Genomic DNA, 25,949 nt, shown 5'->3' on the forward strand with positions numbered 1-25,949 from the left:
AGTCGCGTGGTGGTTTGCTTTGAAGTCTGCGATAAGAAGTTTGTCATTTTGTGTAAGTGTGCATAAAGACTCTCTAACCCCACTGGTTGTGAGCAAAATATAGTGGAGATAAAGGCTTCTTGAAAGCAGATGGCATGACAGTTGCAACTGCATAGGTTCAGTTTTGCAGATAACAGGTATCTGTAAGCTTCATGCTTTATAGACATGACTGTATTATCGCTACGTTTTTAAGTTTCAGTCAGCTGCATAGAAGTAAGTGGAGAATAAGAGCTGTTCATCTTCTGGCTCAGTCCGTGAGGAGCTCGTAACTCTAGCAATTGTTTCTGTTTTTCATAACAGTGGGAACTTTATGGGCTATTTTTCCCTCTGTCTGTCCAAAATAAATGTGCTGCTTAAAAACAAAGAATGGAATCACGGACTAGCTGGTAGGCACACAGTTTGAACTTGGGGTGCCTCAGATTAGAGGGGCCGTTCACAAAATGTACCTTTCTCCTGAAAACTGATGTTGGAGCACAGTGATTTTATTTGTGTGGATCCATTTTACACTTCTTTCTTGCTTTGGCATGCCACCTTTGAATGAGCCTCCGTATTAGTAGACAGTGGAGAGAGCATCAAGATGCTCTTTACTGGTCTTTCCAGGTATGTGTACACTGATCCATCAGACTAACTTACTGTTATATACATGTTTCAGAGTAGTTTGGCATTGCGTAGTTCTATAGCTGGGGTTGTTTCTTTGTTAAAAAATACTTAAGACTCTTGCTTGATATTTAATTTAATGGCAAATCAGCAGAGACATATGTGCAAATGTGATACTTTCTTCTAAGAAAAGTTAAAGTAGTGCTGTTCATATTTCTCTAAGCTGAAGTAATGTCCTTTACTACAGGTTGTAAGATCCCTGAATCAGCCCAAAGGGAAAAAACGCTGTTTCAATACATAGGGAACAAAGAAATAGTAATCACACTAGGTAAAATTAATAGCAATGCTGGTGAGTGCATATAAGCCACCCCTTCATACTCACAGTATTTTCCTAGTTATTAGACTTTCTGATTTCCCTATTTGACTTTTCCACAGTCTTTGCAGGGGCTCTAAGAGAGCCATAGAATCATAAGAACAGCTGCCAGCGTGGGAAGGAATTTGATATCCCAGAGCTCAAGGAAAAAAAAAAAAACAACCCCAGGAAACTGGAGTCGATTGCTGAAACATTGCGACTGATTTAGCAATACAGAGTTCTCCCAGGATGCCTGACAGCAGTGTGTAGGACAGGGTAGTGCTTGCGTGTGTAAACAGAGTGAGAATGTGAGAGCGATAAAACCAAAATGAATGGGTGGAGTGGTTATGCAGCACATGAAATAAAGACTCCTAATCCCTAAAAGCTATTTATTTACTTTCCACATGTCTGGAATGTGCCTGTCCCCGCCTCCAAGAGGCGTAGGTACTCTGAACAGCTGAAATATTGCTGGCTGACCAGACAAACTCATGACTCAAAGAAAGTTTCCTTAGGTTTAAAAAAAAAAAAAAAAAAAAAGGCTTATGCAACACCTTTCTTTCAGCGCAGGTTAAAAGCTGACACAATAGCTAGTTCTGGCAGAATAGCCTGAATAATTTAAACTGAACTTATGATCTGGAAGTTGAAAGTTCACTTGTACGTGGAGACAGAACTCCTTGTACATGGAGACAAAACTCCTTAAAATAATATCCTCTCAATGAGGAACACTTCAAAGTAAGTGGATGGCCTTATCCTGCCCTAATGGGAGTGTCCAAGGTAGGTCTGAGAATGGCCACTCAGATAGTGAGTTTTGAGGGTGAGTCTGGAGGGACCAGAAAACCTGTACCAAGATTATATATAGTAGTGGGAGTAAATACTGGAGTAGTGAATAGCCTTCTGATTCGGCACTCGCCTGGGATGGGATAAAGTCTCGTTCAAGCTCTTGCTCTAAACCAAATAATACAGAGTTGGTATTCCCAAGTCTTCTGTGTTTTCTGTGCTAAATAACCAGGAGCTCCCCCTTCTTGCATTTCTTAATGAAGTATGAATGAGTATTTTGTCATGTCTCATTTTTATTCCAGTTCAGACTAAAAACAACTGTTTTCTCCCTCCAAAAAATAGAATATTGTTTTCCAATCAGACCTAGTATATAGGAAATCAAAATAGCTATTTTCCATGTACTCAACAAATCTCATTTTCCTTAGACCAAAAAGCCCTTTCTTTAAGTGATGTCAGAGTTTATAGAAAATACTATTTCAGACCACTTGAAACAATACGAATAGTGGTTTATATTGAATTAAAGGCTTTACTGTTATTTAAATCCTAGTTCTTGGAGTTCTGAAATGAAATTATTTTATTTTACTTCATAATGAGATTCTAGCCATACACTAGAGTCAGATAATGGAATCTTAGTGCATCTTAAAGGCTCAAAATCCAGAAGGTAAACTAAAATACTCAAATATATATATTTTTAATCTCATAATATATACAATACTAAGGTTTATATAATTTTTGAATGCTTGGAAATGACAGCATGTGCTTTGTCATGCACTTTCTGTCTTTCAAGTAAGAGTAGGTCGCTTACTTCTCTGTATAATATTGGCATTTTTTCTTTTATACTGAATATATAGTCCACTCTTAAACTGTTCACACCATTTGCAGTCAGATTAATGCTTCTTATTGGATGCAGAAACTGTTAACTTTTATACTGAGCTAGCTGAGATCCCAGGAACAGCAGATCACTTTTCTTTCATCCACATTTAAAACTTGCCAGGAATCAGAAGATGCTTTTCTTCCTTTTTGTTTCATGGAGGCATTATATTACCTACCTATTCTACTATATCTTCAGGACCAGTAAAGCTACGAATAGAACATTTGATTGTATTTCTTTATTCCAAATTAAAATTCATTGCTCAGGTAGTTTAGGCTTTATGTTTTCACTTGCTTAACATTAATCTGAATGGGGTTAGGAGAAAGAACACTATTTCATATTAAAAATCTAATTTGAAATCTTTATATTTGGTAAGAGCTTAACAACTCAAACAGTGGTATGAATGCAAGTTCTGCAGTGCATGGATATCTTCAGCATGTCCTCTGGCTTTGCAATCTGCTGTATCAAGCAAAGACAGTCCTCGAGACTGAGGCCACCTTTTTAGTGATACGGGGAAGATACAGACGAAACATGCCATTCTTTGGTTCAGCGTAGGCTATGGCTTGTTCAACTTCACTAAGTTCAACTTCACAAGCAGCTGAACTTTGAGGACTGGTGGGAGGTTAGGAGCACATTTGTGTAGGTAGTACAGCCTGGAGCAAGATCTATGTAAGGCAGCTTTGCCACTAGAAATAAAACTCATGGAGCTACTGTATTTGATTTTGGGTCAGCTGCCACCAGTTTGTGGGGTTCACAGTATTCATGCTCAAGAAGGAAACTTTTTACATTTGAGAAAAATATAACTCCAACCTATCAAAGTACAACATCTGATAAAAGCAACTACTTCTTTTAAGTAACCCAGCCTATCCCAGAACTCTTGTTCTGAGATTGTTGAAAACGTTGGCTTTCATTATACAGACCATTACTTTGGTCTCCGGTGCTATTGTTACTGCAGTTCAGCTTGTTGTGGTGTGCCATCTTAGTTGTGACAGCTGTGTATGTGCTGTCAACCTACAGACAAATATAGCATATTGCAATATGGCTTAGACCTCCTTTACTGACAGAAATGCACAGAAATCTGTTCACATTAAGACCGACAGAAGTTCAGCTGTAATTTTACAGTTGGGTCAAGGTTTTTAAGGCATTCTCTGTCCTTCATTGCCACCCCCGAAAGGTACTCAGCCCCTTCTGGCTCTAGTTGTGATGCTTCTGGATACATTTCTCCAAAAATATTGTTATCTGCTGAAGAAATTTTAAAAAACTGATCATGAATTTTGGTGCTTAATGGAGATTTCCAACTTGTTGAAGTTGGTTTCTTAGATGTATAAAAAGTCCAGCAGAGACTGGGCATGCTAGGGATGAATACTTTGCTAGTAATGCAGCTAGTCAAGCAATGCTGAATTGCATAGGCAATATTTGTTTCACGTCATTCCTAATTATTAATATCAGAAAAATAATGAAAGACATCTCCATTATACACAAGTGAATTTTTTAAGAAAATGCTTTTAAATGTTATAAGCATGAAATAGTATCATGAGGCATTTGGAAAACTTTGAGAGGTCGATCATAGAAGGACAGGAAATATTTTTCCCTTCATTTTAGCAATTTTCATACTGCTGTGGAAGCATGCTCATTCTTCCGCTCCCTGTTTATCCTTAGCCTAAAGTTAACAGGGCATTTTTTGTACTGATAAGTGGAAATCACCAGCTGTAATACTCTGAAATGTATTTTTTTACCTGGGCATTGGTTCATGCTGTCTTGCCAGATGAGGTGTTTTTGCCATGGGTGTGAATTTTGTCTCCCCTGTGGGGAAAAACAGCATTCGTATCCCACATGGGTGGTCTTGCTGTGAAGAACTCAGCAATACGTATCCTGAGTTCACTGAATTCCGTCTGACAATCCACAGCCTTGTGAACAAGACAGGATAACCAAGAGTGTGTAAATGTCTGCCTTTAACAGTGCTATGCTAATACTAATTACCATTTCAATAGTTTTGATACTTAAAATGCTATTAGGTACAGTATGATCTTTTAACAAAACTAATAGATTCCTTTGTACATACATTATTTAATAGACGTAAGTACAATGCAGAATGAGGTAAGTCAACATTAACACAAGACCTCAAACTGTAACACAATATTATCTGGACTGTACTTATTCTCTTCCTAGTGGAGATGTTATATTAGCAACTTTGCCACCGATGTCACGGGGAACAGGATATCACCCTAGATAATGACATTAATTAAGCCAGATTTTCATAATGAAGGTTAATGTTTTGTGCATCCGTGTTCAGATGTCTTCCGCTGAATACATCAGTGTCATACCTTAAGTCTTGTGCTTCTTTGTATTTTGTTATTAAGAAGCCATTTTGGTAATCAGAAAGACCTGTCTTGTTTTGTGATACTAGTAGTCCCTTGGAAATAGGTGCTTGGTTTGGAGATGTCTCAGTATTTGAGGTTGCATTAGTTGGCAATGTCAGCTGGAAACCACTGAACAGCCTGCCAGTGCAGCTGCACTGGCTGTCGGAAAGCAGCTGGAAAGAAGGTGACAGAAAGAGTCAGACTCTACGACGTTTATATCATCCGGTTGCTTCCCAATTTGTGGTTAGTGTGCAGGTAATGGCATCAAATAAAGGATGGGAGATTTGGTCCTTAACTACATTTAATGCTAAAATGGATATCAAACATCGTTTATTTCCCCCTTACCATAATTCTTATCCTGTCTGGGAACAGTATTTTGTACATTGATTTCATATGAAAGGATACAGCTGTGGTGGACTGAATGGCTTTCATTTCAGACTTGTTTTTGGTTGATACGAGCAGCAACCAAGGGGAAGTGAGGAAGAGAGGGATTACATGTACAAACATGAAAATAGAGTTGGTGGGAGTATAAATCTGAGTGTACATGGCTCAGGAGCCTAGAAATGATTTTAGAGGGAGATGAAATAGTTTACCAAAGTTAAGTGAATTTACTGTGAAGATTTCTCAACTGGCAATTATATGCAGTTGCTTAAAGAAATAATTAAGCAAGGAGAGTTAAGACTTTACAGTGTTATATTTGCTATGTTATTCACAATGTAATCTTTTAATGTGCAAAAATACTGAATTCTTTGACAGCAGAGGCACATCTAGCTACAAACACAAAGAGCTAAGTGTTGCTAGGGTAGGAGAAAAACAAATAGACATAATTGGTTTTGATTTTAGTGATTTCAAATGGATTTGAGCAAAAGACTAATGAAAAGTAGACAGCTAATCTGATAATGGCATTTACCTTAAATGAGTACAGACTAAAGTCATCAACAATAAGAATAATACAGTAAGATAAAAATTGGTTTTTTTCCATCTTGCATTGAAATTTGTCTTATTTTAAATCCCCGTGTGTGGAGGGTGCATGTCCCCCCCACCCAGCGCGTGTTCCATGTTACTCACTACAGCTTAAAACTCCAGAGCAACCAGCAGAGGTGGTCACCAGTAGATCTGTACCTACATTCAGGATTCCTTGCAGTATTTATCAACCAGTTTCTGCATTGTATGAAGCATAAAGGAACAACACTTTACTAAAAGACAAGTGAAAGACTTTGAGTTGGAGGCTCAGGGGAAAGAGGTCAAATACACAAAAATAGCGTGCACATGCTTAAGAGTAACTTAAGAGCATCATGTTGCTTAAGTCAGTACATAGCGCATATGTTTATTTCAGAACCACTGGACATCAAACCCGTGAAAGACGTTTGTTTGAAATATATTAGTAAAGCTGCAGTCTGCATCTTGCTTATGACTGTGGACACGACATATGGGAAAAGTGGACAGATTTTTCAAAGGGTCAAAATGCAGTTAATCATTCTGCTGAGTCATCTGCTCTGGTATTTTAGTTACTTACTCAATAAGTGAGCTGCTTGGTTTCATGTAGGAAAAATATTAGATAGTGGAAGGGCCAGAGAGAAAAGGCAATTGAAGCTGGAGACTTCTGAGGGGAAAGAAGTGACTGATTGGTAGGAGAAATGGGAGAAGGCTTTTAGCCTGATTACGATTTTGTGAAAGTCAATTATAAAAGCACCTTTACAACGAGCAGGTTGTGTCCTATCAGACTGATCATTTTATCCCTGGGCTGTATTTCTGTTTACAGTCTTCTCTATGTTTTTTTCTTCTTGGTGATGAAGGAACCATTTGCAGATCATGTTCTGGCCAGTCCTGCAATACAAATAGTAGAGAAAAAGCTGTCTATAAGTGTCTGAACACAAGTGCAGGGCATGGGCTGTGGAAAAAAAAGAAAGTCACCCTGACTTAAACATCCTTTGTAGGAATCTCCTCTTAGGCTTTCCCAAGGAGCTATCTCAGGCCATTGGTTGGAGCAGACTCTGATAAAGTGTACCTCCTCATATGGATAGAAAAAACAGAAAATATTCTGCTTCTCTGGCCTGCCTTTCCTCCTTTGGCTGCCCCATGCAATGTCGAATAGCTTTAGGTGTATGTGGCTGATGTAATTGCACTAGTACCCGTTTTCAAAGGGAGCTTGACTTTTCTGGACGTGTCCCAGGCCTGGTTGATTTTACAGTAATTTATAGGCCATACCTAAAATTCTCCAGTGTGCTGGAAAGAAGATAGGGCCTTTAATTTACCTCGCATCACAAAAACAAAGCATAGGAGTCTAAGAATAGGTTAAAGTATAAAATACTGTGTTTTGGCTCATAGAAACACTATGATATTTATTTGCCAAATAAAACAGATATTTTCAAGGGAAAATTTCTTGAGCCTTTCACTTCTTTAGCAGATTAGGAGATTCCATTGGCCCTAACGCACAGTCTTCCAAAAGTATTTTAGTTAATTAGTCATGTGTTCCATTAGCATAGTAAAAATCTATGTTAATGTGACCTAGTAGAGATTTTATCGAACATATCAAGTGTAAAAGAGGAATGTTTTCTTTAACGCACAGAAACTGGACAGAATGATTCCAAGTTCTTTATCTTGATTTAACGATCTGTTGTACCGTTTGAAGATATACAGCTTGTATTGTACCATTTTTTAGCCAAAGAGGGCCAACACAGTGAGTGCCATGGACATTTTGGAAGCTTGCAGGCTGTCAAAATAAAAATCCTCATGTTGAAAGGAACAGCCTTCACGATCATGTTGGGGGCTTTTTTTTTCACTTGGTTTTAAACCCTTGACCTCATGTAAAAAAAAAATGAGGTGGGATGCTCCCATTTTAAAGTAAAATTAGCCGGGGTAGGATTCCTGAACCAGTGCCGAGTTGGCTGATTCACTCGTATAAAGCAGCATGGCTCTGTGCAAAGAGGCTTACTTGAGTCCCAAAAGCAGAATAGTCATATTAATGCAGTGCTGTACCACGGCTAGCAAGCCCTGTCTCTCGAGGTTAAACCCTTCTGGCTGGGCCCAGCAGTTCAGCTGTGGTATTGCAGTGATACGGCTTACTACTTGCACTTAGAAAGCTAACTCAAGAGACACAGCAGAGGATGCAGAATTACCTCCCAAGGTAGACCTATCCTTGGTAATGTTTATCCCCAAAAGAGCAATAATTCATGTGTCCATGCAAATTTCCAGGTAAGGAATAGTTATTTAACTTGTGGTAATTCCTAAAAGCCACATGTATCCCTTGGATTTTTTGCACTACAGGAAACAGAACATGTCCTAAAAGGCTTACAGTCTTAAGTACCTCTGTTAACTCAGCATTTTCTAAGGGATAGCCTTTATGCTTCCAGTTCCTGTTCCAAAATGAAGTGTCGTGGTTAGAAGTTTTTTTTTCTCATGTTAGACATACATCAGTGGTGTTTTTGTTTACAAAAATACTCCTCTCAGAGAAATAGTTTAAAGTTCTCCCAAATCCTATGATAAAGACCTGTATTTCCATCTCTTTTTCCTACCAGTTTGGCTGTAGAACATTATGTATGTTATATGTCCATGAGGATTGAACTGCATATGTCTATACTTGTAAAGTTTCTTTTTGCACCACCAGGGTTGGAAAGATACTAATTTCTTGGTGTTCATTGTCTGCTTGTTCTTGATCGCTTTTAACTATAAATGACAGCCGCTTTTAAAAAAAATGTAAACATTTCCTTGCAGTTTTGCAAATGAGCGTTACGCGAATCTTGCTGCTTTGATTTTGCTTGAGTAAAGCTCATCGGCTTCATTTGTGTAGCTTTGCAAACTTTTAGTTTGAGATTGCTAAATCTAGCTAGTCAACAATACAGCAGTAAAAGTGCAAGGAGAGAAGAACAGGCGAAAAAAAAAAGAAAGGGACGAGTTCCAGCAGTCAGATACTGGGCTAGCCTGCAAGTTTACATCTGTGGTCCTTGTACATAGATACCATGATGATACTGAACATGGTATTGTTATTCATCAAATGTACAGATTGAGGTAGCAGCTTTCCTTATGATGGTTACCTAATGACTTTAAAAAAAAAAGATTATTATGAAAAAAGCTTCTTGATGATCTCAAACATAGTTCACACATCATAAGAAAAGATCTTTAATGTAAAGTTCCTTTAAGCCATTTTGCTATACGGTGCTGCATATTTGTGAATTGTCCAGACAAATCATTCAAAAATATGCAGCACTGCATAGCAATATAGGTTATATATTTGTAGGTACAGATATATATATGTGTATATATACAAGTATTTATGCAGGTTTTATATATACGTATATACAGGCAAAATATCATGGAGGCATATACATAAAGTTGTTTACATCCAACAGTAGGCATAGCTGCTGAATAAAGTCAAAGTTTACTTATTTTCATATAAAATCTTTTAGCCAATGTCTTTTAAAAAGGTCGAAGGACATCCTTTGACTATCAATGTCTGTTCACAACAGATGAATTGTAAGTGATTGGTGAAAAAACGAGAGTGCCGTGCAAGTACGGATGTTGAAATTTAAGCTAAAAATAGGCACAGTTACAATGAAAATGAAGTCTGTTAATTAACTCTGTGGTGTTATGATGAATGGCAGGTTGTTGGACTTGTTTTTATACCTCGGTTGATCTAAATCAGTGTTCTTATATTATATTTATTACACCTACACCAAACTGGCATACAAGTTTGATGTTTATTTTTTAAGATGGTTAGAATGAAAAAAAAACCCTTCTTTCTTTCCCTGTAGTGCTAAAATGTGCTGCTTTGTGATGTTTCAATGAATTTGAAACTGTTGCTTGAAGTTAATTAGCAGTTTTTAAGCTTGTCTGTGTGCTTCCACTTCTGTTTGACTGATGATTACTTCTCTCACCTTCACTAAATACTAGCTAAGATAGTGGCTTTTTGTGTATGTTATCACAGGTGGGAGACAGATCTACAGCTTTTGATTTGATTTCCAAACATAATTGGTACCTTCCGGAGATGCAGTATATCACATGTTGTTTTGCTGTGTAAATTTTAACACATACTTGATTATGGCTTTTCAAAAATGTGAAACAGCTTGTCCTTTAGTCAGTCCTGGTCTGAGCATGATAATATGGGATGTGCGAGGAAGGAGGAGGGGATGTGCGAGGAAGGAGGAGGAGCTGTGCCTGCATGCTCTGGGAAGAGCCCTGTGCAGTGGGACTGGCGTATGGTGGGACATAAGCTGCATGCCATCAAAGGGTCCGTAAAGTTCTCGAGGTCGAACTGCTTATGCAGGGAAAGGAGTGAAATGACGATAAAGCACTGTGCAAAGAAGCCAAACTGGGGGGGAAAACAGAGAAGAGCTTTTTTTTTCCCCCCTCCTCTGTGCTTTTGGTTGCTGGAATCCTAATGTTTTTGCAACAATACTTGGTTAAGTGTTTTCAGTCAGGATTGACTTTTTGTTTTGTATGTCTGCGCTCCTTTTAAGGAATGTTGGTCTTAGGAAAACAAAGAAATTTAGAAGGCTAGAGATGTCCAAGAAAATGGTCTTTTAGAAAGAAAGACCTGTGTTGTTTTTCCTAGCAGTAAAAGAGATGGGTATGTTTGTTAAACTGTGCGTACCATATGATGCTTCATATTTTTCCGTTTGATTTCCTGTAGGGTGATTTCACTTGGAACAGCATGTCAGGGCGCAGCGTTCGGCTGAAGTCAGTTCCCGTCCAAAGCCTCTCCGAGCTGGAGCGAGCTCGACTACAGGAAGTGGCTTTTTATCAGTTGCAGCAGGATTGTGACCTGGGCTGTCAGATTACTATCCCCAAAGGTAAGGGCTTGATAAACTGTTTCTGTTTAGTTTGCAAAGCCTCCTCTTGCTAAACCACTGCTTTCATATCACAGTAATAAAGGGGAGAAAATCTACATTTGTTATTCCACAGAGATTGTCATATATTTAATCTTTATTTAAACATCATAACTGTAGAAGTGGCTAGTAATTTTGTTGGTCTTTCTCTGTTAGGTCCATATCAAGCCACTTGGTGTGGGATCATTTGCTCAAGAACAGCTGCCTACTGTATAGATAATATACATCTGATGTATTCATCCTAGGATCCTTTCATACTCAGTTGAGAGAAAAAGGTTTTTCTTACACTTCCTGTCATCCAAAACGATACATCTAAGTAGGTCAGACAGAACATGCCCCAGAAGTGGCTTTTTAGCTCTATTGGCTCTAAAGCCAAGGAAGCCAAGCATCTGAAGCTAAGGAAGGCAAGCTCAGACAGGCAGTGAAGACAGCTGCATCAAGTAAGATGAATCCTATCCAAATTTTCCTGAAGATAGCGGTGATTATTTCCTAGAATACAAGTAAATTTTAGCATGTGACATTGAACACCTAAAGAACAAGAGATTCACTGAAAAGGAAAAGCTTAGCTGTCAGTCCTGATGTAGGACAACTGCACGTAAACCTTTATTTGGGTTACTGTGGAAGAGGTCCAAACCTTACTGAAACTAATGGGAAAAATTCCATTACTTTTGTAGGCTGTAGATCAGGCCTAGCAAAGACAGCTGTTGTACTATGATACGATCACCTGCAAATCTTTTTTTCCTGTGTATCTTTCCTGTTGCTGTATACTTATTTAAGAAATAAGAAGAGGCCACTCAATGCTCACCTTTGGCTGTGAGCAGAGATATTGTGTGGCAGCACTTGCACAGCAATGCCACAGGCACAGTTTTTGAATGAATCAAAGTTAAACAGAGCAAAGGTTTCCGGTGTATAAAAATAATGAAGTGGAAAAGAACAAATGTGAGAGACATCAGCCTGGGTATTCTTAAATTTCTTAAATCTGCAGAAAATTCCTGCCAAAAATAACGAAGTCCAACTTACCAATTACAGTAGGGCAAACTTTTACCACATTGTAGTGAGATAGATAGTCAACTTCTCCAAGCCCCACCACATCTCCCCTGGTCCTTCAAAAAAATACTCCATCAATATGACAACAATTTTACAGAACATTCAGATAAGATATTACATCACTAAGAGTGCTGCAATATTTTTTGGCAACCTGAAGTTCCAGTGGGTGATGGACATATACAGAGAGAGGAAACACATCCAAGACAATGGAATATACATAGTAAAATTCAGAAACTTTGAGCTTTGGAGAATGAGCATTTGTGTATTATTTTTATGCACTCTTCACTGTTTGCTGCTAGGAATGCCATGCAAAATCAACCATCTAGGAAAGCCGGGGTGTCTGGCCAGTCAGCCTGCTCTTCCTCTGTAAGGTCTCATGGTAAACAGGAGTCACAGGCCACTTAGCACAATGCCAGGGCCTCAGAGAATGGGAGCTGTTGCATCTATGGAGTTCAGATCACACACAGGAACAGCTTTTATAATCACAACGCATATATAGGTTGGTGATGATATAATGCGTAATTAATTATATATAGAGTCTGACAGTATCATTTCAAGCATAAAAAATGAAGAAGGATACTGTGAATTCTGGAAAAGCATCTCAAAATAAAAGGCACTTTCCTGGGCTCATGTTTCCTCTCTAGTCTTACTGCTGGCCCCATCATTTCATGTATCTTTTGCTTCAGTTTAGACGAGAAATAAATTACTCTATTCAGTTTTGTCAGATTAGATTTATAAGTAAGATTATTGATAAGAGGCAAATTATCTCATGTCTGCATACTTGCTCTGGACTACTAGATCATGAGTTTTTCTGTGTTTTAGGGTATGCAGGGTGAATGAGTAGCACCTGTAGTCCAGTTTTAAGATGTTGTGTTACCATCTGTTGAAGCACGTGGAGGCAGCAGCCAGAATTAGAAATCATGTAGTATTTAACAGTCCATCCTGTTTCTAAATTTGGCACCAAAGACATTGCAATATATGTAAAAAAATAATCACTCTGTCACTCCATCATCCCACACCTGTGCCTGTGCTTCAAAAGGAACATAAGCATCTAATATAGTCCTAAATTACTACGGGTTTGTTTTGGCCCTTTGTAGAGCATTTCTGAAGTCCAGCTCATGTTCCTCTTTCTCTTCAATAGCAGAGAACGCAGAAGTATGATAAGAGGGTACAGACAGCCATCCCAGTTGATTTCCTAGCATCACTGGACTGCATAAATGAAGAATACAAGTTTTAGAAGTGAGAAACTGGCTCAGGCACTCTGGGCATGCAGGAATACAAATAGCATAAAACTAAATCACAGCCATTTTTTCCTCAAGTTAAGGACAGATTGAGAGTTGTTAAATATTCTCAGTAAAAAAGGTGAATTGTGTTGGGCCAAATTTCCAGAAGAGCTAGCACTGAATAATTGACAGAGCTGGAGGACCTCTCTAGATCTGGAGAGATACAGGCTTAGAGAGATATGTTGTACAGCTCTTTTCTAACTCAGAGAATATGGCATAAAATTATTCAGGAGCAGAATTTAGTGCGATAATCTATGCCTTAGAAAATACAGAATGCTGTTATAAAATATGATGTTCTTTGTATTTTCTTGACTGCTCTTGCAAATGAATGGCATCTGAGCCTACTTGCACCTGCTGGGCATTTGCTTCCCGCAGGCGTTTGAGTAGTAATTACGTTTACCGGCACAAGTGCTGTGGGAAGTGAAGGTTTGTTGCTCTTGGGTAACCAGTGTTTGCACCAAACCTGCTTGCCTGGGAGTTAGGACAGCACAGCAGCATGTGCCACATCTGTGCAGTCACGGTCGTGTCCCAGTCCGGGGCCTCCTTGATAAAGTTGCAGTTCTCCCGTGCTCGTGAGTCCCCTTCACTGCAGCCAGCATGGTTGGCACTCATGGGGCACAGCCAGTCGCTCTGGGAGGGAGGTACAGATTGTCATGTCTCTGATGTAATCCCTCTCTGCTGCTCGTACTGCAGCCAGGAGCCCTTAATGACACACACCACCACCATCTATGTATTAAATGTCCTGTAGTCAGAGGCAGAGGACCCCCTTTCCACAGGAATTTATCAGCATGTCATTTTACAAAGGCTAAGATCACACTTAAGTAGGCAATTAATATGAATTGAAAATGATCAAGAATCATTATCTTGATGTATACAAGTATTTAGACCTCCAGCAGAGAGACACTTTGGGTTTGTTTCATTTTCTTGTTTTTCTATCAGTGACGTATCTTTCTCTCGTATTTTGTAATCAACTTCTGTCTCATCTACTGTGTCACTCCTCCATCTGCCACCAATAACTGTACCTAGTATGGTTTATATTCTCTCTTGGGTAATTTATTAAGTTGTAAGAGGCTATCATTTCCAAGCAAAACATTACACAGTTTCTCTACCAGTGCAGTTATTCTGAGGCAGATTTTTAATTAGTCATCTGACATTCTGAATTGCACGACAATACAATTTGGGTGAAACTTTTTTAGACTTCCAGTTTAGAATATACTGTATTTTTCTCATTTCAAGAAAGTCCAGTCTTTTCTCTGTAACAGGAAAAAGCAAATGGTAATGAAATTCACTTTAGATGTGCTTACATCTTTGCAACTTTCAAATTGTGCATATCCTTTTGGGGAAATATGGAGAAAAATGAGCCTTTTAGGCCAGGCCACGTGTTCATAAAAAGGTTGGTAACTCAAGAGAGTTAGGTCTCTCAAAGCTCATATCAAAGGAAGAGAGGAACTCTTCCTTCCCCTCTGCTCATAGTTTCCAGATATCTCTTGACCAGAGGAGGTATTGGAGGAAGTCTGTTTGGAGTGGTTTCCTCAATAGCTTGCAGTTTTAACTCTCCTCTCATTGATAACAAAATATGCTTAGTACTGCTGCACTTCCCTGAACCCCTGAGAGCCTGAAAGCCTGTGTTGGGGTGCTCTGGTAGGCCCCGCCAGGTCTTTAACAATTAGAAAAAACAAGGAAGTAGGGATCAAGCCCTAACTCAAGTCCTTAAGTGTCTGGTTTGGTTTTCATTTACGCTGTGAACCTATCTGTGGGGACTCAAACAGGATTCAGGAGTCTAGGGTTGCTGCTGCGGTTCTCACATCTCTCTAGTGAGGAGGAGACTGGCTGCTTATGTTGTCAACTCCTGTCTTCCCTGCTCTACAACAGTGCATGAGGAATTACAGAGAGAAAGAGTAAAGGTCACTGCTAATTCTGAATACTGCTTGGATAGGTGTGCATTCACCAGCGTGATATGTAAACATAAATTGCTGAGCTACTTTTTTTAGTCACTGTTTAAGAAGATAAACAAGGGGGAGATACATGGATAATTAGGAAGTAATGAAGCTTGTATTAATAGAGCTGCAGAAAAAGAAGCTGAGGGGATCATAGGAAATAAATATTATCTGCAAACTGTTGCATATACATGGCCCATATTCTGAGGCATCTAAGGCACTGGTGTGTGTGTGTGCATGTGTGTGTGAGAGAGAGAGAGAGAAAGAAAGAGAGAGAGAGAGAGATTTTTGTGAAAATGGGGGAAATACCCATTAGAGAAGTGGAAAAAATATGCAGGTAGTACCAGTGCTCAGACAAGTAGATATGCTATAGCTGAATTTCTGTAGAAAGCTTGGCCATCCCTTGAAAGTCCCCAAAATACTATTTTAAGTTGGTTCAGAAGTGATTGAGAATGTCAGCTCGTAAGACTGAAAGATGACCAAACACCTGTAAACAATGCCTAATGTTGAAAGGCAGTGCATCTGGATGAAAATAAGAGTCAAACTGGGTCCTCAGTTAATATTTAGAAGTTTTTTATTTTGTCCATTTGCTTTTTTCATCTTTGACCTAGCAAATTGTAAAGACTGAATGATTTTGCCTGGATTTCTCATTTTCTAATTTACCATTTCTTTGAGAGTTTATGTTTTGGAAGGGAAGAATGATGCTGGGACTTGGATGCAGGAACAGAGAATAGGGTGTGTGTGCCATTAGGGCCCAATTCTGCAAAGCGCTATGTCCCCTGGGGTACCAACCAACCAACCCCTCCTGACTTCTGTGGAAGACAAGTCGCTCTGTCGGCATTAAAATGATGCAACATCCACTGTCTGCTGAGTCCAGCCAACTCAGTTACTACTATCTATAGGGTAAAGTCCTACTTTTTCATCTGTGTTTTGACCTCTACCTCACTGCTGCAGAACTTCTCTTGATCTCAGTAGAGCATAAGTATAACAACAATACATGTTTCCTCGTGCACTTTTTCACCTGCACCAAGACAGGCATAAATTTGGGTAGTATCTCCGGTGACTTAGTTAGAAACAGCATCTTGGTTTCTGATCTATTGCTGATTTGACAGCAAGTTTTTGACTTCTGAGACAATTGATCTACTTCTTTGTGAAGAAATGGCCACATTCAAATCGCCATGTATCAACAACAATTTGTGCTTTATGTGTTTCCTTATGTGTCACTGTTTTCTTCAAAAACCAACAAACCAACAAAGAATATTGTAAGTAGTTGATGTTTTCACAAGAATAAATCTCTTGTAGTTCCCAAAACTGCTGAATTATATTTCTCACTGGTAATACGGTCATATGCTGTAGCGACATGGGCAACATTGCAGCACAGTAGACATCTTGGTATAATTAGACAAATTGTATTATTACCATGATAACAGTCCAGCTGACGACATTGTCCTGAGATGTGAAAGAAGCATGTGGTGCGTCTGCAGCAAAGTAGAAAACTCATGTGCTCTTATCTCACCAAGTGTTCTCTCCAGTACTCTGGGGAAGGACTGTGGCTGACAGAGGACTGAAACTGTTAGGAGCACATAGAAGTCTTGTGTACTAGGAACTTCCCCCAGGGAATTTCCTTCCTCTTTCCTCTTCCCTCTTCCATAGGCCAAATACAGAGAGGTTTCTTAATGAAGAACTGGTTCCTGGAATGGGGGCTGGTAAAACAATTTAGTAAGGGCTATTGTCTGCTTAAGGCTCTGCATATAGGATTCTTCCACTGCATTTCTTTGAAGAGATATAGAAGAATGTGGGGGGATTTCTGGACAACAGCCTTCTCCCTATTGCTGTTCATGTCCGTTTAATACCACTCTTGTGTTTGTAAAGCCGAGGTGTCAACAATAATGCTTGCTACCAAAACACTGTGCAAGATCACTTATAGAAATCATTCCACTTATTACTGCCCAGCCTTGGCTGCAAAGCTGGAGTTGGGACAGAGCAGTGGTAGGAACCCCTTGGGAATAGGAGGAAAAGATGTGTCTGATGAAGAAAAAAGGGATTTTACTAGGTGTTAGGAGAAGGAGTAGAAAAGAAAACTTTCTTCTTTTACAGGATATATTGTTTTAATGTATTAACAGATTTTATATTTGCATTTTAAAAGTGTGATACATGTTACCACTTGTGATTATTGTTTATTTTGCTCTTTATGGATAGATGATCATTTGTTACTGGTTTATGCACTGCTTCCCACTTTGGGAAAACAGACTGCCTGCCTCATGGCCTCAATTACTGTAATAAGAAAAAAATAATAGGCAGGTATTCATAGCGGTAGGTAGCAGTTTTTACAGACTGATTGTGCAGTGGTTTAAGCATTGTAACCAGGAGCACACAGAGCAAACTGCTTCCTTTCTCCCCTCCTCCCCCTTTTTTTTTGTTTGGTCTGTTTTGTCAGGCTAAAATGGTGCTTCTGAGAGTTACCAGGTCAGATTAGCAAGGTGTTGTAAGGGCATGTGCATTGCCGGTCCCATACTGTACAACTCAGTCTGGCACATTTCACAGACTTAAAACTGACTGTAGGCACCACAAGGAGAGAACAAGCAGACAGAAGCTCCTGTCTGCTTCTGTGTTAGCTTTGTTTATGTTTTGTTTTGACAGGCTTGGTGCAACCTATGCTTATTCATTAAGACATCAAACAAAAATTGAGAGCCTTTTTCTTTTGTATCAGCCTAGAAATTATTGTTCTAAAGCTGCAGCTGACATTATAGCTGCGTGTTTCAAATTACCTGGAGAAAAGAAATGTACTTCATGGATTGATAATAAAACATAAGAAGATAGGCATATTTATTTTTCTTTTGCTTAATGGTCATTGATGGTCACTGCAGCAGTTAAATTGCATAACTACTTGAGTTTATATTGCACACATACTTTAGAGATCCAGCTATGGATCAAGGCTCTGTTTCAGTGCTGCAGACCACTGTACGGTGGATTTGACCACCAGAACTTACATTCTCACCATAAGACAAGAGACCATAGATGGGTATGGCTGCATAAGCCCAAAGGAACAGTGGCTATCCCTCAGGCATGTGGTTTCAGTGTGTGGATTGATTAACCACTGGGAAGCTTTTTAATACAGGAGAAATGTCAATCAACAGGATGATCAAGCACTCACATCTGTGGTGGTAGTGGCCTGGTTGATATGATCATTGCGCCTGAATTCCAGAAAGGTTCAACAGACCAAAAAAAACCCAAAAAACAAAAAAAACCTCCTGCTCTTAGGAGATCCCTGTCCCTGCCCCACTGGTTTGTGAGTTGAAATGTCCCCTGAATCCCGTATGTGCTCAAAGAGTGGTTCATTTTATAGCTATGTTTAATCTTAGTTCTGCAACAGTTTAATAGGGACTTGTGGATCAATCAGCTTAAGGTAGCATCAGCTTGCAGAGTTGATGAGGCTTCCTGATATCCTAATGTCCATCCTTAAGTGGATGACACCTTTCAAGTGACTCTTAAAGATGGAAAAGGAGAAGATACTGAAAGGACGTGGAAGGACCAGAACTGAGAAAAGGTTCTTGTGATAAAGAAGGTTGTTGGATTAGTCAATTATGAGACCTTGAGGAAGAGGAAAGCTCCTACTTAAAAAGGGGTGCTCTCTTTTATTCTACAAAAAAGATGAAAGAAGTGAAAAGTTAAGGTGAATTCTTCTAATTAAAGCCAGGAAATGTTAATTTTATCTGTATGAGGTAGAATTTGAGTCCACAAAGGGACTATATTATTTAGGTTTTGCACAGAATCTCACTATTTTTCTTGTTAGACAGTTTTGCTTCTAAGCTTTGCTTCTAAGTTTCTAAATTACTTCAGGCCAAAATTTCAGATGTGAGAATGTTGCCTTAGGAGTGTTTCTTTGTGTGTGTACTACCTCAGATTTCAAAGGCTTCATATGACATTCCTTTCTTATAAGCAATAATAATTAATTCTTGTATCAACCCACATTTCAGTAGAGTACTACAGGATGCTATCAAAGTTCATTTTTTGTAAGAAAAGTATTAGCACTAGACTTCAGGCCCATATCTTCAAAATGACTTGCTGAAATATCTAGGTTCCACTCTCATTTCCCAATACGAGATTGATACAAGCAAGTTTGAACTTTGAAGTTATATGTTGGTGCAGGATTGTTAGCAGATCGGATGCCACAGATTGCAACAGATGCAATAGGTTCGGCTAAGGCCAGAATGTCCATCTCTGTGCTGAATTATCTTGCTTTTGTTGGCTTGGGTCACAGCCTTAATGTTATGTTGATATAGCGTTTTTGTTTTAACGTGCACCACTACCCTGTAGTACTAGTACTACATACACTAACTTTGTACTTTTGGGTTTATTTGAATGTTCCTCAAATGTTCTGAAGCAAAGTTACAAGGGTGAGCCACAGAATTGTCTTCACTTTCCAGAGCTGGTGATAAACATGTTATCCAGCTATTTTAGCAAGTGTACCAGATGTAATAAAAGAGATGAATTGCCTTTACTAAGAAGACTGTTTACTGTATTGATGCCACCTATGACAAGAATGTATATCCACACAATTAGTTATTGTTAGCAGCAAGTAGGTCATACACAGTTGTTTCACAGCAAGTGTTTGACTTTTTGCCTGAGCTTTTTTCTGAACTGTATTAGGACATCTGGGGGAGAGAGAAGGTAATTTTAGTGTTTAGCTAGTGTCTACCAAATTTAGTGCTCAGTTCTCTTGGTTAGTTATCATTATAATGAATATGATCTAATGTTAGGCTTGGAGACCTAAATACAATCCCAGTTATTTCTGGAAAGCTTACAGCTTATCCTGCTTTTGTGTCTGCTGGTGCATGTTTTTATATGCAAGTTTTATAGCTAATTTCATCAGGTGTGTGAAGCTGCACATCTGCTCATATGAGGTAAATATTACAGTCTACTGTAAGACTTCCTTAAGTAAGGTAAATTTGAAGGAGCAACACTTCTAAAGTATATAATTTAAGAAATTTTGAAATTGAACAAAACATATATGGTTGGGTTTTCTGATTTTTTTATTGTTCGTTGGTGCACTTTGTCCTCAGTATGTTCCTGTTAAGCTCTGAATAAAAATGGGAATTCAGAATTATGCGTTCTTTGCTTGTTTATTTTGGCAGGGAGTGGATTTTTGGGTCTGTTTTTTGCTTACATTACTCGTCATTGTATTTCATTACGCATTTTCCTTAACAGTGAGAGTGACTATGATTTTTATCTGGACTTGCATTTTTGTAAGGGCTCCAAGGTGGTCATTGTGTTTAATCACTGACCATGTTATATACTTTGTAGATTCTTATAACAGTGGAAAGCATCTAAGTAAACTGTATCCTATACTTTGTGGAGCTGTGAGATTAGACTGGATGCTTTTGTGTTGGCATATACTCTATCTTTTAAGTGGAGGGACATATTACCACTCTTCTTAAAGCCAACATCTGACAATTCTTATGTAGAAGAGTCTCCAACATGATCCTGTGACTCCATGGTTTCTTTGTAAGACTTTCTTTTAATATAGCTGTGTTCATGAAGATTATATTAGAGACAAGCAAGCCTATGAGCTAAATTTTGCTCCTTTATGTTGTAATAATATTTCTTCGATCTCTTCTGATGACGTCAGACTTGCCAGGAGAGCTGAGTGAATCACACACAGAATCGCGGCATGGTTGAGGTTGGAATGGATCTCTGGAGATCATCTAGTCCAACCCCCCTGCTCAAGCAGGGTCACCTAGAGCACATTGCACAGGATCGCGTCCAGGCAAGTTTTGAATATCTCCAGGGAAGGAGACTCCACAACCTCTCTAGCAACCTGTTCCAGTGCTCTGTCACCCTCACAGTAAAGAGGTTTTTCCTCATGTTCAGATGGACCTTCCTGTGTTTCAGTTTGTGCCCGTTGCCTCTTGTCCTGTCACTGGGCACCACTGAAAATAGTCTGGCCCCATCCTCTTGACACTCTCCCTTTAGATATTTGTATACATTGATAAGATCCCCTCTCAGTCTTCTCTTCTCCAGGCTAGAGGGGTCCAGCTCTCTCAGCCTTTCCTCATAGGAGAGATGCTCCAGTCCCCTAATCATCTTCGTAGCCCTCCACTGGACTCTCTCCAGTAGTTCCATGTCTCTCTTGTACTGAGGAGTCCAGAACTGGACAGAGTACTCCAGACGTGGCCTCACCAGGGCTGAGTAGAGAGGGAGGATCAGCTCCCTCAACCTGCTGGCAACGCTCTTCCTAGTGTAGCCCTAGATGCCATTGGCCTTCTTGGCCACAAGGGCTCATTGCTGGCTCATGGTCAACTTGTTGTCCACCAGGACTCCCAGGTCCTTCTCTGCAGAGCTGCTTTCCAGCAGGTCAACCCCCAGCCTGTGCTGGTACATGGGGTTGCTCCTCCCTAGGTGCAGGACCGTGCACTTGCCTTTGTTGAACTTCATGAGGTTCCTCTCTGCCAATCTCTCCAGCCTGTTCAGGTCCCTCTGAATGGCAGCACAGCCCTCCGGTGTATCAGCCACTCCTCCCAGTTTTGTATCTTCTACAAACTTGCTGAGGGTGCACTCTGTCCCTTCATCCAGGTCACTGATGAATAAGTTGGACAAGGCTGGACCCAGTATTGACCCCTGGGGGACACCGCTAGCTACAGGCCTCCAACTAGACTCTGAGCCGCTGATCACAACCCTCTGAGCTCTGCCATTCAGCCAGTTCTCAATCCACCTCAGTGTCCACTCCTCTAACCCACACTTCCTGAGCTTACCTATGAGGATGTTATGGGAGACAGTGTCGAAAGCCTTGCTTAAGTCAAGGTAGACAGCATCCACTGCTCTCCCCTTATCTACTCAGCCAGTCATTCCATTATAGAAGGCTATCAGATTGGTTAAGCATCATTTCCCCTTGGTGAATCCATGCTGACTACTCCTGATCACCTTCTTTTCCTCCACGTGCTTAGAGATTACCTCCAGGATGAGCTGCTCCATCACCTTTCCAGGGATGGAGGTGAGGCTAACTGGCCTGTAGTTTCCTGGGTCCTCCTCCTTGCTCCTTTTGAAGATTGGAGTGACACTGGCTTTCTTCCAGTCCTCAGGCACCTCTCCTGTTCTCCATGACCTTTCAAAGATGGTGGAGAGTGGCCTAGCAATAGCATCTGCCAGCTCCTTCAGCCCTTGTGGGTGCATCCCATTGGGGCCCATGGATTTGTGGGTGCCAGGTTTGCCTAAATGATCTCTAACTCGATCCTCCTCGGCCAGGGGAAGGTCTTCCTTTCTCCAGACTTTCTCTCTTGTCTCCAGGGTCTGGGATTCCTGAGGGCTGGCCTTAGCAGTAAAGACTGAAGCAAAGAAGGCATTCAGTAAGTCTGCCTTCTCTCTCCTTCGTCACCAAGGTACCCACCCCATGCAGCAGTGGGCCCACATTTTCCCTAGTCTTCCTTTTGCTACTGATGCATTTGAAGAAGCCCTTCTTGTTGTCATTGACATCCCTTGCCAGATTTAATTCCAAATGGGCCTTAGCCTTCCTCATCTCATCCCTGCATACTCTGACAGTGTTCCAGTATTGCTCCCAAGTGTCCTGTCCCTTCTTCCACATTCTGTATACTTCCTTCTTCTGTTTGAGTTTTGCCAGGAGCACCTTGCTCATCCATGCAGGTCTCCTGCCCCCTTTGCTTGACTTCTTACTCATAGGGATGCACCAATCTTGAGCTTGGAGGAAGTGATGCTTGCATATTAACCAGCTCTCCTGAATACCTCTTCCTTCTAGAGCCCTAACCCATGGAATTCCTCCAAGTAGGTCCCTGAAGAGGCCAAAGTTTGCCCTCCTGAAGTCCAGGGTTATGATCCTACTTATTCCCCTGCTTCCACCTCACAGGATCCTGAACTCCACCATCTCATGGTCACTGCAGCCAAGGCTGCCCCCCAACCTTCACACCCCAACCAGTCCTTCTTTCTTTATTAGTACAAGGTCCAGCAGCACACCTCTCCTCACTGGCTCCTGTGTCAAGAAGTTATCATTAGTGCTCTACAGGAACCTCCTGGACTGTTTGTGCCTAGCTGTCTTGTCTTTCCAGCAGATATCAGGGTGGTTAAAGTCCCCCATGAGAACCAGGGCCTGTGATCGTGAGGCTATTTTCAGCTGTCTGTAGAAGGCCTCATCGACTTCCTCTTCCTGATCAGGTGGCCTGTAGTAAACACCCACAACAGTGTCACCCACATTAGCCTGCCCTTTAATCCTTACCCATAAGCTCTCAACTCACTCTTCATCCACCCCTAGGCAGAGCTCGATACATTCCAGTTGCTCTCTCGCATAAAGAGTAACTCCAACACGTTGCCTTCCTGGCCTGTCCTTCCTAAAAAGCATGCAGCCATCCATGACAGCATTCCAGTCATGCGAGCTATCCCACCATGTCTCTGTAATTGCAATGAGATCATGGCCCTGCGACTGCACACAGATCTCTAATTCCTCCTGTTTCTTCCCTGTGCTGCATGCATTAGTGTACAGGCATTTCAGAGAGGTAATTGGGTATGCAGGTTTCCCAGGAGGGGTGCAAGAGGATCCTCCATAGTCATGTCCTGTACACACTTCCCCAGCTGCATGCACCCGCTGGAGGCATCCTGACTTGAGCCGCGTTCTGCTGACTACCCTGACCCTATAACTCTCCCCTTCCCCCATCTTTCCTAGTTTAAAGCCCTCCTTACGAGGCTGGCCAACCTGTTGACAAGGACATGCATGCCCTGGTGGATCCCACCTCTCCCCATCAGTTGTTGATCTTCAGACAGGGTCCCATGGTCATAGAAACCAAAACCCTGTTGCCAACACCAGCGGCGCAGCCAGTTGTTAACTTGGAAAAATCTGTCTGCTCCTCCTCCCATCCTTCCCCCTCACTGGCAGAATTGAGGAGAAAATGACCTGGTCTCCCAGACCCTTGACCACCATCCCCAGAGCTCTGAAATCTTGTTTAATGGTTTCCAATTTGCCCTTGGTATCATTAGTGCCCACATGGAAGAGCAGCAGAGAGCAAAGTCCAATGCATGGACAAGCCTTGGCTATCTTTCCATGACATCTCATATTCGAGCCCCTGGCAGGCAACAAACCTCTCTAGACAAGAAGTCAGGTTGGCAGATAGGTGACTCCATCCCCTGCAGCAGGGAGTCACCCACAACAATCACATGCCGCTTCTTCCGGGTGTTCCCACGTGGCACAGGGTCTGTTGGCCCAGTTGCTTCCCTTGAAGCCATGCTCAGCGCTCAGCCTGGAGGGCACTAAACCTGTTCTTCAATTGCAAGTCTTCAGGAGGAGTAAGAGCCTTTCTCCTCCTATGAGAGGATATCTTGCTGAATATTAGATGGAGGATATTTTTTTTCAAAATCCAAATTTTCCATAGAAATATTTGAATTTTTATGGGGATTTTTATGGGGATTTTCCCCCCAGGAAAATAAAAACAGTATCGCTCAGTCTGAAAAGAGAAAACAAAATGGATTTCAGGTTTTAAGCTGGGAGAAGCCCCAGCTGCAGGATGTAAAGATGGTTAGAGCACTCAGCCTCACAGTCTGCTGCACATGAGTTGGTCAAAGTGTCAGTAACAGGAGCTTTTCCAGGAAAGGAGATAAGCAAGCCAACAATTTCAATTTTTTTCCTCTCTAGCCAGAAATTTTCAGAAATTTCTTGTTGTGAATTTTTTTTTCAGATTTGATGTTTAGCCATAATTGAGACAAGAAAAAAAAATTGAAATATATGAAGCTTGCAAGAATGTATTTTTTCTAACAGTAGAACAGAGAAGCAATAAATTATCTTCACTGGGTTAAAAAATTTTTAGTGATCTGTTCCATTCTTAAACTTTGCTCTTGGACAGCTCTTACTAAAGACGCTATGTAATGCACATCAGATTGATTTCCAAGATTTTGTGGTATCACATAGTAGGTTTCACATGTCTGTTCACACTGTGAACACTTGATTCAGCATATTTATTCCATCAGTTAGAGACAGGCTAATGGTTTTAAAAGCTAAAGTTTCTGTACTCAGTACCAAGAAAAAAGTTTGCCTTTTCAATTTTTAGTGTGTATTTTGGTAAATAACTAGGAGCCTTGATCAAGGAGCAGCATACATTTTGTTCAGTGCTATACAAATACAGAAAGGAAATACAAAATGCTAGGCTTTTTGGTGAAATCCATGGCACTGTTAGTGTGAGCACAGAGCAGTTAGCATATATTGCAAAAGAGTTAGCATCTTTAAAAGACACAGGTGTCTAACTTCCAAGAATCTACCTGTTGTATGGGTGTGTTTCTGTGAAGGTAGAGAAAGAGGATGGAAATCGAAGGAACACTTTGCTTTGCTGAGCTCAGTGGGCAGAAGTATTCCTGTCTTTCGGTGGGTATTGCAGTGAAGGAAAAAGATTTTACTGAAGCTCAAGAGATAGATAAGGAAGTATTATGATCCACATTTCCATATAAAAATGTCTTGAAAGATAATTCTCTGGGACCGAATCATTATTAGTAATTCTAGGAGACTGTGTTGCTGATTTAGATACTGACTTTTGTGGAGTTAGGGCTGTGTTATACAAATCCAGATACTCTTAAGAGATTGCCGTGTATGTACATTTGATATGAAGTCCCACTGAATTTAGAAATTAGTTGTGAGGTGTGGGGAAGTCCTTTCCGGTATAATTTCCTTGACAGTACACTTGAAATGGCTATGGCCTATGAATTCGTATAAATACATTCAGTGTTTTGTCTGTATTATTATGTCGCATGAAAATCTCAGCTTCCATTTTAAAATGTTACTCATGGATAAATAGAAAAGCTGAAACATACTCTCTGAGCAAACCAGTTTCAGGAATGAGAAAGTATATAAAATGTGGACTCTGAACAGTGCTTT

General features: G+C 40.4%; 1 protein-coding gene across 4 annotated transcripts in view; it reads left to right on the forward strand.

The window, feature by feature from the left end:
• ARHGAP6 (Rho GTPase activating protein 6) overlaps positions 1–25,949 on the forward strand; it is a 344,640-nt gene that overhangs the window by 264,827 nt on the left and 53,864 nt on the right. For all 4 annotated transcript variants that reach the window (XM_064500415.1, XM_064500420.1, XM_064500421.1 and 1 more), the window contains one exon: positions 10,626–10,785. In XM_064500415.1, coding sequence (XP_064356485.1) covers positions 10,626–10,785 — 160 coding nt within the window. The remainder of the gene's footprint in view (positions 1–10,625; positions 10,786–25,949) is intronic.

The sequence above is a fragment of the Dromaius novaehollandiae genome, chromosome 1 (assembly GCF_036370855.1).
Source record: "Dromaius novaehollandiae isolate bDroNov1 chromosome 1, bDroNov1.hap1, whole genome shotgun sequence".
NCBI lineage: Eukaryota > Metazoa > Chordata > Aves > Casuariiformes > Dromaiidae > Dromaius > Dromaius novaehollandiae.